We start from the raw sequence: 20,497 nt of genomic DNA, 5'->3' as shown, positions 1-20,497 counted from the left end.
GGTCTGCATTTTATTCTATTGTCTATGTAACATAAGAATCCCTTTCTTGTAACCATCATGGGATTTCTATTTCAATGCCTGTGTGTACTATACAAACTAAGGAATTCTTATGTTTCCTTTTTTTTTTCCCAGTCTTGTTTGTGGGAAAGTTGTGTTAGCTGCATTCTGATCTTCTGACAGAAGGGGACAAGAATAAGAAGTTTAGGTCAATGGTTTGTTTTAATAAAAAATAATGAATTGAAACAACAATATCGAAGTTAACATTTCTACAAGTTCATTTTTTTCCTCTCTGAAACATAAAAAAATCCATTTTCGTCACTCGCGATTCTCTCGAACTATAGCCTCCATGTGAAGGACCTTCAAAGCTTCAGAGATCTGAGGGCTGGTGTCCATCTGCCCATAAATTCCCACTAGGAAAGCTCTGTGTAGAAGTACAGCCGCGTGCTCTGCAAGGAGATGTAGTACAAGAGTCATAAGAGTTATGGTGATAACCTTAGAAGAATACTGCTAAACAAGATAAATAATAAAAATAGGACTGAAATATGGCAATGATTTGAATTGCAAAATTACAATACTCAGGCTAGATGTAGATGTGAAATAACAGGTGGAAGATCCGAGTGGACCTTGCTTTGTTCAACACTCATGTTGGAACAGGAAGGGGCCATCCCCAAACTGTTCCCACAAATTTGGGAGCATGAAATTGTCCAAAATGTCTTGGTATGTTGACGCCCTAAGATTTCCCTTCATTGGAACTAACAGGCCAAGCCCAACCCCTGAAAAACAACCCCACACCATAATTCCCCCTCCATCAAATTATTTCGACCAGTGCACAAAGCAAGGTCCATAAAGACATGGGTGAGGGAGTCTGGGGTAGAGGAACTTGACTGTCCTGACCTCAACCGATAGTACACCTTTGGGATGAATTAGAGAGGAGACTGCAAGCCAGGCCTTCTCCTCCACATCAGTGCCTGACCTCACAAATGCGCTTCTGGAAGAATGGTCAAGCATTCCTATAGACACACTGCTAAACCTTCCCAGAAGAGTTGAAGTTGTTATAACGGCAGAGGGTGGGCCAACTCAATTTTACTCAGAGAAGTAAAGGCCAAATACAGCCGGAGTGCACCATATCCACATGATCACTCTACAACCTCTGCTGATGCTCCAAAGCTGAGATGTTCGAGATGGAGATAAATAATCTTGCTTGGGTTGTGTGATCACAAACTTAACAGAGTGTCCTGTTCCACTGACATTCCTCTCATCTCATTGAGTAACTTAAAGTGTAGCCCAATTTTTTAATTTTGAAAAGTGCAGGGAATGGTTATAACCTAGTTTTTTTTCCACGAGTGTCCCAATGGAGAGATTTCCTTTAGCCACGTCCCGACCTTAGGTTGAAGTGGTTATACCGGGATGATCCCGGTATCTTTTTTTTTCCAGCCAATGATTCCCTTTGTACAATTACAACTGATCAGCTGCTGGATTGCATTTACAGGCAGCGCCTCCCCCCCCCCCCCCCCCCGATGCCTCTCCAGGCTCTCCCATGGGATCAGGGAATACGGTATGCAATCTGGTGCTTCCGACAGGTTACCATAGAGCCGGCCAGGGACCAGATGGCCATCTCTATGGTCCTTGAAGGCTGGAAGCGACGTCATGACATCACTTCCAGTTTTGACAGATGTAAACACTGCCATTTTTTTTTTCTGTAAAGCAGAGATCAATATTTATCTCATGCTTTCCTGGGTAGAGGAGAGATGTGGGGTCTTATAGCACCCCTGTCCCCTCACATGCAGATGTGAACACCCACATATATAAACGGTGTTCGCATCACACATGTGAGGTATCTCGTTATAGCAAGAGCAATAATTCTAGGACTGAATCCTCCTCTGTAGCTCTAAACTGGTAACCTGTAAAAATGATTAAAAAGTTGCCTATGGATATCTTTAAATACCATAGTTTGGCACCATTCCACGAGCGTGTGCAATTTTAAAGCGCAACAAGTTGGGTATCTATTTACTTAGCACAACATCATCTTTTATATTGTACCAAAAAATTGGGATATATATATATTCTGCTTTTTCGCATTAAAATTCATTAACCACTTGCCGACCGCCTCACGCCGATGTACGTTGGCAGAATGGCACGGGCAGGCAAAATCACGTACCTGTACGTGATCTGCCTGCCGCGGGTGGGGGGTCCGATCGGACCCCCCCCCGGTGCCCGAGGCGGTCGGCTTTGGTCTGGGAGCGTTCAGAGATGAGGGGGAGGCCATCCATTCGTGTCCCCCCCCTCGCGATCGCTCCCAGCCAATCAGAATCATTCCTCTGCTGCTGTATGCTAAACAGCAGCAAAGGAAATTATGTCATCTCTCCTCGGCTCGGTATTTTCCGTTCCGGCGCCGAGGAGAGGAGACTGGAATGTGAGTACACCAACACAACACACTCAGTAGAACATGCCAGGCACACTTTACACCCCCGATCCCCCCCCCCCCCCCCGTCACACTGAGTTTTTTTTTTCTCTGATTACTGCATGGTGTCAGTTTGTGACAGTTAGTGTGGTAGGGCAGTTAGTGTTAGCCCCCTTTAGGTCTAGGGTACCCCACTAACACCCCCTAATAAAGTTTTAACCCCTTGATCACCCCCCGTCGCAGTGTCGCTAAGCGATCATTTTTCTGATCGCTGTATTAGTGTCGCTGGTGACGCTAGTTAGGGAGGTAAATATTTAGGTTCGCCGTCAACGTTTTATAGCGACAGGGACCCCCATATACTATCTAATAAATGTTTTAACCCCTTGATTGCCCCTAGTTAACCCTTTCACCACTGATCACCGTACAACTGTTACGGGTGACGCTGGTTAGTTAGTTTATTTTTTATAGTGTCAGGGCACCCGCCATTTATTACCGAATAAAGGTTTAGCCCCCTGATCGCCCAGCGGTGTTATGCGCCACCCCAGGCAGCGTCAGATTAGTGCCAGTACCGCTAACACCCACGCACGCAGCATACGCCTCCCTTAGTGGTATAGTATCTGAACGGATCAATATCTGATCCGATCAGATCTATACTAGCGTCCCCAGCAGTTTAGGGTTCCCAAAAACGCAGTGTTAGCGGGATCAGCCCAGATACCTGCTAGCACCTGTGTTTTTCCCCTCCGCCTGGCCCAGCCCAGCCCACCCAAGTGCAGTATCGATCGATCACGGTCACTTACAAAACACTAAACGCATAACTGCAGCCTTCGCAGAGTCAGGCCAGATCCCTGCGATCGCTGTTTCTTTGGTAGCGTTTTGGTGAAGTGGCAAGCACCAGCGGCCTAGTACACCCCGGTCGTAGTCAAAACAGCATTGCAGTAACACTTTGTGACGTGGCGAGTCCCATAAGTGCAGTTCAAGCTGGCGAGGTGGCAAGCACAAGTAGTGTCCCGCTGCCACCAAGAAGAAGACAAACACAGGCCCGTCGTGCCCATAATGCCCTTCCTGCTGCATTCGCCAATCCTAATTGGGAACCCACCACTTCTGCAGCACCCGTACTTCCCCCATTCACATCCCCAACCAAATGCAGTCAGTTGCATGAGAGGCATTTTTATGTCTTCCCGAGTACCCCTACCCAACGAACCCCCCCAAAAAAGATGTCGTGTCTGCAGCAAGCGCGGATATAGGCGTGACACCTGCTATTATTGTCCCTCCTGTCCTGACAATCCTGGTCTTTGCATTGGTGAATGTTTTGAACGCTACCATGCACTAGTTTTAGCGTATTAGCGTAGGGTACAGCATTGCACAAACTAGGCACACTTTCACAGGGTCTCCCAAGATGCCATTGCATTTTGAGAGACCCGAACCTGGAACCGGTTGCAGTTATAAAAGTTACAGTTACAAAAAAAAGTGTAAAAAAAAAAAAAAAAAACACAAAAAAATATATAAAATAAAAAAAAATAGTTGTCGCTTCATTGTTCTCTCTCTCTCTATTCTCTCTCTATTGTTCTGCTCTTCCGTGTTTTTCTCTGGCTCACCTGTCTCAACAGGGAACCTGAGAATGCAGCTGGTGATTCAGCCAGCTGACCATAGAGCTGATCAGAGACCAGAGTGGCTCCAAACATCTCTATGGCCTAAGAAACCGGAAGCTACGAGCATTTCATGACTTAGATTTCGCCGGATGTAAACAGCGCCATTGAGAAATTGGGAAAGCATTTTATCACACCGATCTTGGTGTGGTCAGATGCTTTGAGGGCAGAGGAGAGATCTAGGGTCTAATAGACCCCAATTTTTTCAAAAAAGAGTACCTGTCACTACCTATTGCTATCATAGGGGATATTTACATTCCCTGGGATAACAATAAAAATGATAAAAAAAAAAAAAAAAATGAAAGGAACAGTTTAAAAATAAGATTAAAAAGCAAAAAAATAATAAAGGAAAAAAAAAAAAAAGCACCCCTGTCCCCCCCTGCTCTCGCGCTAAGGCGAACGCAAGCGTTGGTCTGGCGTCAAATGTAAACAGCAATTGCACCATGCATGTGAGGTATCACCGCAAAGGTCAGATCGAGGGTAGTAATTTTAGCAGTAGACCTCTGTAAATCTAAAGTGGTAACCTGTAAAGGCTTTTAAAAATGTATTTATTTTGTTGCCACTGCACGTTTGTGCGCAATTTTAAAGCATGTCATGTTCGGTATCCATGTACTCGGCCTAAGATCATCTTTTTTATTTCATCAAACATTTAGGCAATAAAGTGTGTTTTAGTGCATTAAAATTTTAAAAAGTGTGTTTTTTCCCCAAAAAATGCGTTTGAAAAATCGCTGCGCAAATAGTGTGAAAAAAAAAAAAAAATGAAACACCCACCATTTTAATCTGTAGGGCATTTGCTTTAAAAAAAATATATAATGTTTGGGGGTTCAAAGTAATTTTCTTGCAAAAAAAAATAATTTTTTCATGTAAACAAAAAGTGTCAGAAAAGGCTTTGTCCTTAAGTGGTTAGAAGAGTGGGTGATGTGTGACATAAGCTTCTAAATGTTGTGCATAAAATGCCAGGACAGTTCAAACCCCCCCCCCCCCCCCCCCAAATGACCCCATTTTGGAAAGTAGACACCCCAAGCTATTTGCTGAGAGGCTTGTCAAGTCCATGGAATATTTTATATTGTGACACAAGTTGCGGGAAAAAGACAATTTTTTTTTTTTTTTTTGCACAAAGTTGTCACTAAATGATATATTGCTCAAACATGCCATGGGAATATGTGAAATTACACCCCAAAATACATTCTGTTGCTTCTCCTGAGTACGGGGATACCACATGTGTGAGACTTTTTGGGAGCCTAGCCGCGCACGGGACCCCGAAAAACAAGCACCGCCTTCAGGCCTTCTAAGGGCGTAAATTTTTGATTTCACTCTTCACTGCCTATCACAGTTTCGGAGGCCTTGGAATGCCCAGGTGGCACAAAACCCCCCCAAATTACCCCATTTTGGAAAGTAGACACCCCAAGCTATTTGCTGAGAGGTATAGTGAGTATTTTGCAGACCTCACTTTTTGTCACAAAGTTTTGAAAATTGAAAAAAGAAAAAAAAAATTTTTTTCTTGTCTGTCTTCATTTTCAAAAACAAATGAGAGCTGCAAAATACTCACTATGCCTCTCAACAAATAGCTTGGGGTGTCTACTTTCCAAAATGGGGTCATTTGGGGGGGTTTTGTGCCACCTGGGCATTCCATGGCCTCCGAAACTGTGATAGGCAGTGAAGAGTGAAATCAAAAATTTACACCCTTAGAAATCCTGAAGGCGGTGATTGGTTTTCGGGGCCCCGTACGCGGCTAGGCTCCCAAAAAATATAGTGCAAAAAATAAAAACCGCAGAGGTGATCAAATAACATCAAAAGAAAGCTCTATTTGTGGGAAGAAAAGGACACAAACCAGTGCTCTGGTCAGGAAGGGGGTAAATCCTTCCGGGGCTGAAGAGGTTAAAGTGTACTTTTTTCAAGAAAATGGCATTTGAAATGTTGCGCACATACAGTGTGACATAAAAAATCTAAAAACCTATCATTTTATTCTCCAGGGCCTCTGTTTAAAAAAATATAAATAATGTTTGGGGGTTCTGAGTAATTTTCTAGCAAAAAAATGATGATTTTTACATGTAGGAGAGAAACGTCAGAATTGGCCCGGTAGGGAAGTAGTCAATTTCTTATTGACACAACATGAAACGATAGAAAATCTCTTCAAGATGATGGAAATCCCCTTTTGAACAGTTGCCACAGAACCAAGAAACAGAAACAAGAGCACACATTGGAAAATTGCAACTCTTTCTATTCTAGTTATAACTCAAATTTTTTGATTTTTCCCCTACTTTCAATACCTGCGACAGAGATCACCAGAACAAATAAAGGATGTGAATATACCAGATAGACATTCTAACCCCTCAACACTTAATCCAAAACTGCATAGACCTGTTTACATTATAACTGTAGACTTGTAAAAGATAGTAAATGCCTATATGACAGATAGGTAAAGTCAGTAATTTTGGAAGTAAATAGCTGAGGTTTTAAAAATATGTACAAAGGGTAACATTAAAGCTCTACCTCCCAACTCAACCTACTTTGTATATGACAGACATAAGAACATAAGATTGTGCTAGCATCTGGTGGCATGTACAGCATTGTTTGAAGGTGGCTAGTAATACTTGAGCCTTACACCTAACTCTTCCAAAGCTTGTTCTTCCATTATAACAGACAAAGGCACACATAACTTAAGTAGGACTTTATGATACTTGTAAAATGTAAATTAAATTTGCCAGAACTAGGTACGGAGTGTCTACCTCACCCACCCTCCTCTGCTTCACAGTATGACTAACTGAAGCACATAAACACTTTAAATAGGGTTTCCATCATCAATTTATTATTACATAGTGGCACACTAAAACTAAAGTCATTAGAAGACAATATACTGTATTTACAGAGTGTCAAAAAAAGCTCCCTTTCCTCCGATTTGACCACATAAGCAAAAATAGAAAGGATCGGTGGATTAACCCATCTGTGAGCCTTCTATGTGTAAACTACTGACTCTCACATGAGACAGTGAAAAGGTCCACTGAGCCAGCAATAAGACTGCTGTCACCATGTGTAGTTGGTCCTTGGACTGATCTCCTTCCATTTTGTGTGTAAAATAACATGGATGATAACAGGGGGTGTTTAGCTGTTTCTGCAGCTCTTACCTTGGCATAGCAGTATGTACCCCGCCAGGTTATTCAGTGCTGTTTGTACCACTTCAGAGTCTCTACTGCCAAGGCAGTACATAAAGGTAGGGAGAAAATCTGCAGCAATGCTGAAAAAGCCACAAAGATCAATCAGTAACAGTTGTGCATTTTAAACAAAAGTCCCCATCCCTCCAAAAGTTAGGTACATGTGGAATAGTGTGGATATACTTCTTTAGCATGACCCAGTTAAGGGCTCGGTAGGGTGTCCTTGTTACTTTGTCCTAAAAAGTGTAAGTAAACCCTAACAACGTTTAGGAGGTATTCTATAGTCCTGCCCTAGGGTGTGAACATGGCTCCTCTATAAATAATGTGAGTGAACGTTGTCACCCTAGGTCAGGAAATGTGTTACTGGCAGGATCACCAGCTGGAAATACAGGAAAAAGTCTGAATAAAGAAATCTACTTCTACAGCCAACACATCAGACTGCTAAGCTGCCATACAGAAAACTCTGTTCTCTGGTTTAGAAACACTCTAAAAAAGATGTGAGCCCAAGCTGCAGACTCTAACAAGGTATATTTCAGGTACTGGGTAATGACAAGCCATTTTAAAATTTTTAATACAAACTGTGAAAATACCTTCTTTAGCTATTCATATTATCGATTTTTGTGTGAGTCAATCTATGCAGGACCAGTGCGATGTGTGGTGAGAACTCACAACCCTATGTCACTTCCTGCAGTTTCTCTACCAGAGGCCCTTGCCACATGATGAATCGCACCTTTTATCCATCACCTTTTGGTCTATGTGGACACACTAGAAGGCACAGACAAGCCTAAAGCCTCACAGCAGGAGCGGAGACACCACCTTCGCACTGCACTACATTGTAGAAAGTCCCAGCGGCTGCCCTCCCTTTCTGTCGTCTTCTCCATTCATACAAGTCCTTGTATTGTTTTTACTAAATGCAGCTTGTTTTCTGAATGAACGGAAGGAGCCCATCATTTACCCGCCTCTCCTACATTCATGGTGTGTATCGAATATAGTGAATACAATGCAATGACTTTTATAAATCGAGGAGAGGACAGAAAGGGGTGGGCGGCCATCGGGACTTCTATAATGCACTGCTATGTTAGGCCTGATTCACACTACTGCAGGTATAGCACCTTTTCCCGCAACTGTAACCACTTGCAGCCAAATTGCACCGCTTCTTAAAAGTGCGCGAGGCTGCCATTCATTTCTAATGGCACCCCCACGCATCTATAAAAGGCATTGCATTTGTAGGTGCGAGAAATCACACGTTGCAAAAGCCCCATGCGATTTCCCTTCTGCTGAGTTTTAAAAATGGAGCAGGAACCTTTTTCCTGCATGAAACACAGGTACAGCAGCCCATTTAGATGAATGGGCTGCTGTGCCCACACAAATGTAGCTCGTACAGCTGCAATAGTGTGAACCAGGCCTTAGAACGGAGGCAATTAACCCATACAGCTCTAAAGTTCAGCACTGTAAAGAGTACCTACTATTACTGAAGAAAAAATGTTTATATTAACGTGCAATCAAGAGGACATGAGATACACTCATTACAGTCAAGTTATGTGACAGAAGCTGTAGCCCAAAAAAACATTCAGCTTTAATAAGCACAACTGTGGATTATTTAGCAATAGAAGAAAATTTCAAAAGAATCCTCCACTATATAAAAGAGACCAGTGACAACCTGAATGTTGAACTAAACACATCTATAACAAAGCATATCTGTCTCACTCACCTGGGATTACACTGAATGGAGCGCAGGGCCAGGGTGAAGGCCAGATTGCGACATGATTCCTCTGTGGAGCTCATGAGCCTCTGAAAATCGCTCTGTGAAAACAAAGAGGAACAAGCGCATTGCCCTCACTACATCTTCAATCAGAAGAGTTCACTGTGTGCATCATTGATTCTCCCCCACACTGAGTTCACAGGATCACAGACATGCAGCTCCTCACACTGTTCCCTTGTTACATTCTACAAGGACTCCACAAGATGGATGTATTCCCTGCAGAGTGAATGTGAGGCCCAGAGTCCAGGACCAATAAAGGGAGGTTTAAACAATTACAGGCTGCTCACTTCAAAGGCAGTTCCTCTAACAGTTTCAAATTCACACTAGAACGTCAAATAGAAAAGTATCGCTAAAAAAAAAAAAAAAATTATGTTAAAAATTAAAAAGCTGCCTGAAGCTGAAGTTTTAAAGTGCAACCCCACCTTAAAACTCATTTCAAGATGTAAGGTGGATTTGAACTCAAAAAGTGGAAAATAAAGCGGTGTTCCGCCCAAAAAAAAATTTAAAAATTTAAAAGCCAACAGCTACACATACTGCAGTTGCTGGCTTTTAACAATAGGACACTTACCTGTCCTGGAGTCCAGCGATGTGGGCACTGCAGCTGATGTTCCCATCAGCTGTCGGGTGCTGCCGGCGCATATTGCGGGTAAGGGTACCCAGCAGTGTAGCCTTACGGCTTCACACGGGGAACCCTACTGCGCATGCGCAAGGCCCTGCTTCTCTCTCCTACTGGCCCGGCGACAGGGAGAGGAGGAGGGAGCCCCGCGGTGTTGTCACGGGCCGTGGCCCGGACTCCCGGAAGTGGGAACAGGATACCTGACAATGACAGGATGACAGGTATCCTGTCCCCCCCCGAAAAGGTGCTAATTGTGGTATCGGAGGGGGAGAGGAGACAAATGAGCGGAAGCTCCACTTTTGGGTTGAACTCCGCTTTAACCACTTGCCGACCAGCTGCCACAGTTGTACTGCGGCAACATAGCTCGGCTGCGCGAATCATGTTACATCGCTTCCTGATTTGGCCACTAGGGGCGCGCAGCCCCCCTGATCGCCCACGGAGCCGATTCGAGCGCCCGGCGGTCGCGATCACCGACGGGCTCCCGCGATCGCTCGGGGCACACCAAGAATCGGGATCTCTTTGTGTAAACACAGTTTCCAGTTCTCCGAGGGGAGAACTGACAGATCGTCTGTCCATACAGAGTATGAACAGCGATCTGTCATCTCCCCTACACAGTCCCCTCCCCCCTTCAGTTAGAACACACACTAGGGAACACAATTGACCCCTTGATTGCCCCCTAGTGTTAACCCCTTCCCTGCCAGTGGGGGATATTTATTATAGCCAAAAGTAAAAAGTATTGCTTTTTTTTCAAAATTGTCCGTTTTTTTTTTTTTTCGTTTATAGCGCAAAATATAAAAACCGCAGAGGTGATCAAATACCACCAAAAGAAAGCTCTATTTGTGGGAAATAAAAGGATGTTAATTTTGCTTGGGTGCAACGTCGCACGACAGCGCAATTGTCAGTTAAAGCGACGCAGTGCCAAATCGCAAAAAGTGCTCTGGTCAGGAAGGGGGTAAAATCTTCCAGGGCTGAAGCGGTTAAATTTGTGTCAATTCTTCTGGAATGATAGCGAACTTTCCTTGCTTGTAGCCTGAAAGCTGTATATTTAGAGTGTGAGATTATCTAAGGCACTGGTACCCCTGACTGCTAGTCTCAGTAGATTTGATAATGTCACTACTGTACCAATCACTGTTTTCCTTACAATGACAGTCTGCATGAGCCCTGCATTACACCCACGATCTGCTGATTAAACCAGGTGGAACCAACAGGTCATCCATGGCTAGAATTTCAGGAGCTTTTGCAGGGACTAACGAAAGTCTGATGATATTTACCAGAATCAACCTCTCATAGTACCTACAGTATATCTCTTCTGTTATTCTCAGAGTGGATTAGAGATTTTGTTCCCTAACCATATAGTTGGTTATTTATATTTACCACTGCATATAGATATTTAAGAATAAATAGCCTTTTTTTTTTATACTTTACATATTAACTAAATTATACACCACGCTTTTAAGGTGATTAATCAAAACAATAATTGGCCAACTAATTGATTAGGAAAATAATCATTAGTTGCAGCCCTAGAGTAGAAATCTACTCCTACAAGCTTTAACCAGACACTGATAGAAGTCACTAGACTGCTATATACTGATGATGAGAAAAGATAATTCGCAGTTTATATTTACTAAAATAACTGCATTTCCATGTTGTGTGTGCTGTGGGAGACCAGATATAGTGAATGCAGAGTCCTGGGTTTAATAACACTTTAATCTGGTTAAAAAAAAAGACACAAGTCCATCCAGTTCAACCCAAAGGTGAGATGCTGTTTTGACACAAGGAGGCTGAATGATGGGAGACCACTCTGAGCTGATATGAAGATTGGTCCTAGTTGCCATCAGCTTTTCCATATCAAATGGAAAAATCCCTTTAACCACTTCAGCCCCGGTTGGTTTTACCCCCTTAATGACCAGGCTATTTTTTGTGCTACTTTAACTGACAATTGTGTGGTTGTGCGACATTGTACCCAAAGAAAATGGATGTAATTTTTTTCCCACAAATAGAGCTTTCTTTTGGTGGTATTTGATCACCTCTGCGGTTTGAATTTTTTGCGCTATAGACAAAAAAAGACTGACAATTTTGAAAAAAAAACAAACAATATTTTTACTTTTTGCTATACCCAATAAAAATATTTAAGAAATCTAATTTCTTAATCAATTTAGGCCAATATGTATTCTGCTACATATTTTTGCTAAAAAATTTTTTTTAGCGTATATTGATTGGTTTGCGCAAAAGTTATCTTGTCTACAAACTATGGGATATATTTATGGCATTTTTATTTTTACTACTAATGGCGGAAAATCAGCAATTTTTAGCAGGACTGCGACATTGCGGCTGACAAATCGGACACTTTTTGGGGACCAGTGACACCAATACAGTGATCAGTGCTAAAAAAATATGCACTGTCACTGTTTGAATGACACTGGCAGGGAAGTGGTTAACATCAGGGGCAATCAAAGGGATATGTGTGCTCCTAGGGAATGCTAACTGTGTGGATGATGGGCTTACATAAGGAAGAGAGACATCTGTGTTCCTGATTAGCAGAAACACAAGATCTCTCTCTTCCTGTCTGACAGAACGATGATCTGCCTTGTTTACATAGGCAGACTGCTGTTCTGTCTCTCCTCCGAACGATCGCAGGTGGCTGGTGGCCATCATGGCCACTGGACACGCTGATTGGCTCCCGCTGTGACTGGACACACTGGAGCGGGTCACCAGCGGCGCGCATGTGTGCCCCTCAGACCCGGAAGTTGCGAACAACGTACAGGTACGTTGTTTTTGCGCAGCTGGGCCCCCCTGCCGCAGTATATGTGTGGTGGGTGGTCTGGAAGTAGTTAATATCCAGTTATACTGACCTGTGCGGGCAATGCAAGCACTCAACCTTTTAGAACTTAAGAATTTTATGAAACCTGAGGATTGGTTTTAGTCTATAAAGCTAGCAACCAGTGGATCACTGTTAACAGATGCAGTCTTGGCATACTCACAGCAAAGAAAGAGAGGATTTCAGGCCTACGCACTGACATTTCATCTATGTCGCTCAGGACCTGCAGGATATCTGGAAGAAAAGGAAACAAGTCCAGCAGACATCAACTTAAATCCATCACAGGCTGAGTCTGGAGAGAAGCTGGGTCAGCATGACACAATCAAGAGGCTGAGATAAAACAATGTCTTTCAATCAAGCAATTCATTTTGCAGAGAAAATGAAGTGTGATGACAGGTTACCATGGACCCGGGGAGAAGAAGCCCAGCTGCCAGCCCTGCATGTTGTTCTAGGCCCCAGGCAATTCTTGGGCTTTCAAGAACTGATCGGATTGCAGGCAAAGCTCTGGGATGGACACATAACAAAATTAACAGCGTTGTAACAGAGATATATAAGAAAAAGAAAAAGAGCTGACATGCGCCTCAAACAAATCTAAGATGTGACTTTTCACATCTCTCCTGGGGTTTCTTTAATTATATTTGGCTCTTTCTATAGTTTTTTTTTCTAATAAATAGAGACCGCTGCTGATATCTTAAGGTTTTGGATCATCAGAAGATATTTATTGCCTGTGGGCAACAATGAGAAATCACATATTACTGAACTTGCCTTCGTGGTGGTCTGTGTCACAGGAAACAAGAACATAAACAAGCCAGTTCTGATCCATAATGAGGCTTCTACATCCTAATATAATATTGTCTACTGGCAGCAATGAAAACTAAGTATGCAGAATAGTCAGTCAATTATGAAAGTATTTTAATCAAGCTATCTGGAGGAAGTGTTTTTTTTCCTATACCCTTCGGGCGTTTTGTTCTACACATAGTTAAGTATAGGCAGTTCTGCACTCAAGTTTACATCCATTTACACTAGTTAAAATAACAGTTCATTTTGCTCTTCTGAAAAGACACATGGGTGTGTAATGGGGGAACGGGTAAAATTATCAAAAATTATTAACCTAATAGGCTCCACAAGCTAGAAAAGGAAACTACAATTCAAATTTCAATAAAGTTTTTCTTTAAATTGATGGCAACATGTCTCAAAAAAGCCTGGACAGGGCAACAAAAAGCTGGCAAAAGTAAGTGATACTAACGAGCTGGAAGAACATTTTGCAACGAATTAGATTGGCAACCAGTCAGTAACATGACTGGGTATAAAAAGAGAATCTTAGAGAGTCAGAGCATCTCAGAAGTAAAGATGGACAGAGGCTCACCAATCTGTGAAAAGCTGTGCCTAAAAATTGTCAATTTCAGAATAATGTTTCGCAAAGTAAAATTGCCAAGACTTTAAATATATCATCATCTACAGTACATATCATCATCAAAAGATTCTGAGAATCTGGAGAAATCTCCGTGTGTAAGGGACCAGGCGAAACGCAATACTGAATAACCATGATTTTTGGGCCCTCAGATGGCACTGCATTAAAAACAGATAACATGTTCAGGTGATGGACATCACTGCATGGGCTGAGGAATACTTCCAAAAATCAGTCTGAAAACAGATCTCCGTGCCATCCAAATATGCAAGTTAAAGCTCCATCATGCAAAAAAGCCATGTCTGAACAAGATCCAAAAATGCTGATGTCTTCTCTGGGCCAAAGCTCATTTAAAATGGTCTGTTGCAAAGTGGAAAACTGTTTTAAGATCAGACGAATCAAAATTTGACATTGTTTTTAGCTACCATGGGCATTGCGTTCTCCAGACTAAAGAGGAGAGGAACCTTTCAGCTTGCTTTCAGTGGTCAGTTCAAAAGCCTGCATCTCTGATGGTATGGGGATGCATTGGTGCATATGGAATGGGATATATCCGGGTTTTAGAGCAGCATATCCTCCCATCCAGACATCTTTTTCAGGCCTTTCATATTTCAGCAGGACAATGTGAAACCGTATACTGCATCTTTGACAACAGCATGGCTTCACAGTAGTTCAGGTCTTAAATGGCCTGCCTGCAGTCCATACCTTTCATCAATTGAAAATATTTGGCGCATCGTGAAACGAAAAACATGACAAGGACGACCCAGGACTGTTGAGCATTTATAATTCTATATCAGGCAAGAAAGTGACAACATTCCTCCCAAAACGCCAGCAACTGGTCTCCTCAGTTCCAGTAAGTTTACAGAGTGTTGTTCAAAGAAGAGGGGATATTAAACATGGCCCTCTCCCAACTTTTTTGAGACGCGTTGCTGCCATCAATTTCAAAATTACCTTATTTTTTTCTTAAAATACAAATTTTTTCAGTTTAACCACTTCAATACCAGACACTTTTCCCCCTTCCTGCCCAAGCCAATTTTCAGCTGTCGCTGTTTAAATGACAATTGCGTGGTCATGCTATAATGTACCCAAACAACATTTTTCTAATTTTGTTCCCACAAATGGAGCTTTATTTTGGTGGCATTTGATCACCTCTGGGGTTTTTATTTTTTGCTAAACAAATAAAATAAGACTGAAAATTAATAAAATTTTGTAAATAAGTATGTTTTCTCCTTCACTGATGAGCACTGATGAGGCTGCACTGATAAGGCGGTACTGATGGGCACTGATATGCAGCACAGATGGGCACTCATAGGAGGGACAGATGGACACTGATGAGTGGCACTAATGGACATTGATAGATGGCACTGATGGGCATCACTGCTATGGAGGCACTGGCAGGTATTGCTGATGGGCACTGATTGGCATATGTGGGCACACATTGGCATCCTTGGTGGCCATGGGTGGCATACCTAGTGGTCAGTGGTCACCATCCCTGGTGGTCCTGGGTGGGGATCTTCGGGGGGTCTGCGCTGATAATAAATCAGTGCAGACCCCCTCTGTCAGGAGAGCAGCCGATTGGCTCTCCTCTACTCGCGTCTGTCAGACGCCAGTGAGGAAAAGCCGATACACGGCTCTTTCTGTTTACATCATGATCAGCTGTAATGGGACACAGCTGATCACGTGGTAAAGAGTCTTAGTCAGAGACTCTTTACCTAGATCGGAGTTGCGGTGTATCAGACTGACACACAACAGCGATCACCGCGCGGCGGCAGCTTGTTATTCTGATCACGTCATATGACGTCCGGTCAGTATAACAGAACCACTTTCCTGATGTCATATTGCGGGCTGGAAGTGGTTAAACATTTGGTATGTTTTCTATTTTCTATTGTGAATAAAATATGGGTTCATAAGATTTGAAAATCATCGCATTCCGTTTTTATGTAGATTTTACAGACCCCCACCTTTTTGAAATTGGGGTTATACAATATTTTCAGGTGATTTTAATTTTAAACATTCATTTTTACATTTATGTTTTACATATGTTTTTACTATATTGGTGTATACATATACACAGTATACAGAAGTAAAAAAAAAAAAAAAATGTCAAAGGATTCCCAAAGATCCTCCATAGAAGTAGCAAAGTAGACAGGAGTAGAAAGGGGAGAAGTCACCGCTCTGACCTGTTCAGTTGTGTGTGTACATGTCACATTGGGCTATTAAATTCTGTAAAAAAGCTAGTTCCAACAATGCAGGTGAGTAGATGGAGAGAAAAAAAAATTAAAACAAAGTTTCAACTGATGGCTTATAATGAGCATACAAAGCCACTGGTTACTCCATTTCTGAATATGAAAGTTCATGTGACAGTTCTAATTTCTATAAGTTACTTAGGTTGTTGAAAAGACTGACATATACGGCAAGAAATGTGGTACACCTATCTCTTTAGTGGTCTTACCCTGTGGGTGACCATATGAGTGGAGATACGAAACAATCAGAGAATGTTTGTTTTACCTTTGATAACTGGTGAGTGTTTTTTTTTTTTATAAGATATAGTGTGGCATTTTTTATTTTTTTATATATATATAAAAAGTGCTGAAAAATAATCAGGTTATCAACGTCTGGCCTAGAGAGATCATATGCTTTCAACTAGTGTGATCTCAGTTTAAGATCCAGAACATAATTACAAAAAGTGCTATATGAACAAGACTAACATCACAAGCAAAGCTACCAGAATGTATAAAACAGGGTTTAAAAGGGCTTCAGCTCTTCTATTGAAGTTAACGAGCAGTGGGCTGTAATCCAATGAACAGTCCCCTCTTCAAGTGAAGAGAATCCGTTTCCTGCAGAACCTTTCAGGCAGAAAAACAAGAACTTACCTTCTACTGTATGACTACGGGAGATCCTCTTAAGGAATGGCCCCATTTCAGCAGCAGTGAGAGGTGTAAACATTGAGGCACTGACTAGGGGAAGTGATCCTGTAGTAGATTCATCTGCCAAAACATGGGAAAAATATTTATACTATAACATTCATAACGGAACACCAAATCTACAATTGTTAGGTAACATTTACAACATAAAAGGACATAAATGTACTGTATAGGCCCTGACATACTCTTAAGAGGGGATCAACTCATAGGTTGGACTTGATGGACTTTTGTGTCTGTGCCTTTTTTCGACCTCACCTACTATGTAACTATACTGTATGTAACTATTTATATAACAAAGTAGTCATCAAATGCAAAGCCTAACCAAAAATGATATTTGATTATGGGATGATGCCGGTGGATTGAGTCATTCACTCTCTTCTTCTGTTCATTAAGACTTTGGTACTGTGGTCCTCCTGTTGCAGTGCCTAGCTCTATGAAATGGCCCTTAGTCCATGCAAAGAAGTTTTACTTCTGCTTCTAGAATCTCCATAGAGGCCTGTCTCAAATTATTTTTATGGGCATTTGCAGCATCTGTTTGAGATACTTTGAATTCATAACAGGTAAAGTGGACCTCCTTTATCCACTTTTTCATTCAAATAGACTTGCATGTCACTCCAGGATCCAGGGTTTTGTTTACGAGGCTGGACTTGGCTCCAGCTGGAAGTTTAGACATTAAGTTTCTCTCTCTACTCTCCTCTCATTTTCTTCCCCTTCTCTCTCTTTTCCTTTTGACAGTCACTACAGGTATCCATGCTTGGCGATGTACACCAGGTTACCCATCTTCGTTGAATATGCCTGGGCCTCTTCCCCTTGGCTAACACTCCGACTTGCTTAGTTGCTACTTAATGCTTTTTACTTCTGGTTTTTGTATGCATTCACCATATTTCTACTAATTGCAACCTCTTCTTTGTTTTTGATGTTAATGCACACTTTGAGACTGTCAGATAGATTTAATGTATGCCTCGTCTTTAACATTCAAGTGACTTTGTATACATATCTCGTGGTTATTTCCTAACCTATTTTCGAAAAATCTATCTCAATAAAAAAAATTGTAAGCTTTCAAATAGACTTGTATGAAGAGAGAAGCAGTTCTAAAACAGACAAATGCCCTTCATCACTGATCATTATGTAAAATCAGTAAGAAACCAGGGTAAAACCTCACAAAGCGAATAGGAAGTAATTGAAACTAGGAACTTACATATATACAAAAGACTGCGATATAACACTTAACTGTGGCAAAAATGAACTAAAACTAGAGGAGGGTGTGCTTTCCTACGCACCAAAAGGACATTTATATAACTTAACCTTTATTGTAAATCATAATAGACACCCAGACATACAACGAGTGAGTGATTGAACTCTGCTTTTAATCCAAAAGTGAAATACAACCCTTTATTTTCTGGCTCAGATAAATCATTGCTTCCTAGTGAATGGATCAGTTGAATTTTTGTGATGTTTCAGGACACAAAATCAAAGATTATGCTGCATATTACCAAAATGATATTTAATTAGACCACAAATTCCATCTCTGTCGATACAGTGCCTTGAAAAAGTATTCATACCCCTTGAAATTGTCCACATTTTGTCATGTTACAACCAAAAACTTATATAAAATATTATATATTTATATATAAAATATATTTTATTGGGATTTTATGTGATAGACCAACACAAAGTGGCACATAACTGTGAAGTGAAAGGAAAATGATAAATGTTTTTCAGAATTTTTTACAATTAAATATGTGAAAAGTGTAGCGTGCATTTGAATTCAACCCCCTCGAGTCAATACTTTGCAGTGAAAGGTGGTTCTAAAAATTACAGCTGCAAGACTTTTTGGGGATGTCTCTACCAGCTTTGCACATTTAGAGAGTAAACCTGTTGCCCATTCTTCTTTGCAAAATAGATCAAGATCTGTCAGATTGTATAGAGAATGTCTGTGAACAGCAATTCTTACCACAGATTCTCAAATGGATGTAGGTCTGGACTTTGACTGGGCCATTCTAACACATGAATATACTTTGATCTAAACCATTCCAATGTAGGTCTAGCTGTATGTTTAGGGTCATTGTCCTGATGGAAAGTGAACCTTTGCCCCAGGCTCAAGTCTTTTGCAGACTATTTTCTTTTAAGATTGCCCTGTATTTGGCTCCATCCATTTTCCCATCAACTCTGACCAGCTTCCCTGTCCCTGCTGAAAAAAAAGCATCCCCACAACATGATGCTGACACCACCATGTTTCACGGTGGGGATGGTGTGTTCAGGGTGATGTGCAGTGTTAGATTTCCGTCACACATAGCGTTTTGCTTTTAGGCCAAAAAGTTCAATTTTGGTCTCATCTGACCAAAGCACCTTCTTCCACATGTTTGCTGTGTCCCCCACATGGCTTACCCCACAAACTGCAAACTTCTTATGGCATTCTTTCAACAACTTCTTGCCACTCTTCCATAAAGGCCAGATTTGTGGAGTGCACGTCTAATAGTTGTTCTGTGGACAGATTCTCCCACCTGAGCTGTGGATCTCTGCAGCTCCTCCAGAGTTACCATGAGTCTCTTGGCTGCTTCTCTGATTAATGCTCTCCTTGCCTGGCCTGGCGATTTAGGTGGACGGCCATGTCTTGGTAGGTTTGCAGTTGCGCCATAATCTTTCCATTTTCGAATGATGCATTGAACAGTGCTCTGTGAGATGTTCAAAGCTTGGGATATTTGTTTTATAACCTAACCCTGCTTTAAACTTCTCCACAACTTTATCCCTGACCTGTCTGGTGTGTTCCTTGGCCTTCATGATGCTGTTTGTTCACTAAGCTTCTATAACAAACCTCTGAGGGCCTTCACAGAACAGCTGCATTTATACAGAGATTAAATGACACACAGGTGGACTCTATTTACAAATTAGGTGACTTCTGAAGGCAATTGGTTCCATTAGATTTTAGTTAGAGATATCAGAGTAAAGGGGGCTGAATACAAATGCATGCCACACTATTCTGATGTTTATTTGTAAAAAAATTTTGAAAACCATTTATCGTTTTCCTTCCTCTTCACAATTATGTGCCACTTTGTGTTGGTCTATCACATAAAATACCTATAAAATACATTCACGATTTTGGTTGCAACATGACAAAATGTGGAACATTTCAAGAGGTATGAATCATTTTTCAAGGCACTGTATGTGGCTAAATAAACAGATTTGAAAGCAAACCTGTTATAAAAAGAAATATAAAAACTACCTTTGTTTACCTCCCCTTCTGAAAATGCTAGCTACAGATAGGGCAGTCTGACTAAGGCCTGGTTCACACCTATGAATTTTTCAGCTGATTTTCAGTGTTGCAGAAAAGCACTACAGTCCATTTAACATGATTTTCTATGGGTTACGTTCACTTCTGTGCAGTTTCAACCAGTGCGTTATATGGAAAGGGTCAGGGATGTTTTTGGTTCCATATACCTCAATGAAAATGCAGCAGAAACGCATCAAAAATGCAGTACTTGCGTTTTATTTACGTGTTTTTGTTGGTTTCTCCAACATGACAACAGATACCTCCCAAAAGTGTAAAACGCATCAAAAATGCATTAAAAAATGTGTCAATAGTGTGTGTCAAAAAAACACAATTTACACTGGGAAAATGCATCAAATGCAACCTGCATAGGTGTGAACCAGACCTCAGGCTCCTTTCACACTGGGTGGATTCCATTCCGATCAGCAGGGGATCTATGAGCTGATCCCCTGCTGATTGGAATGGAATCCACCCAGTGTGAAAGGAGCCTGAGGTCTGGTTCACA

General features: G+C 41.6%; 1 protein-coding gene across 3 annotated transcripts in view; it reads right to left on the bottom strand.

Moving 5' to 3' along the window:
- Nucleotides 1-200: 200 nt before the first annotated feature.
- The window catches only part of INTS1 (integrator complex subunit 1), a 249,954-nt gene continuing 229,657 nt past the window's right edge, over nt 201-20,497 (bottom strand). For all 3 annotated transcript variants that reach the window (XM_073636747.1, XM_073636748.1, XM_073636749.1), the window contains 5 exons: nt 16,674-16,787; nt 12,559-12,629; nt 8,911-9,002; nt 7,173-7,282; nt 201-446 (listed from right to left, as the gene is read on the bottom strand). In XM_073636747.1, coding sequence (XP_073492848.1) covers nt 316-446; nt 7,173-7,282; nt 8,911-9,002; nt 12,559-12,629; nt 16,674-16,787 — 518 coding nt within the window. In that variant the 3' untranslated portion in view covers nt 201-315. The remainder of the gene's footprint in view (nt 447-7,172; nt 7,283-8,910; nt 9,003-12,558; nt 12,630-16,673; nt 16,788-20,497) is intronic.

The sequence above is a fragment of the Aquarana catesbeiana genome, linkage group LG06, assembly GCF_042186555.1.
Source record: "Aquarana catesbeiana isolate 2022-GZ linkage group LG06, ASM4218655v1, whole genome shotgun sequence".
Lineage (NCBI taxonomy): Eukaryota > Metazoa > Chordata > Amphibia > Anura > Ranidae > Aquarana > Aquarana catesbeiana.
This window is presented reverse-complemented; position numbering and strand designations above follow the sequence as displayed.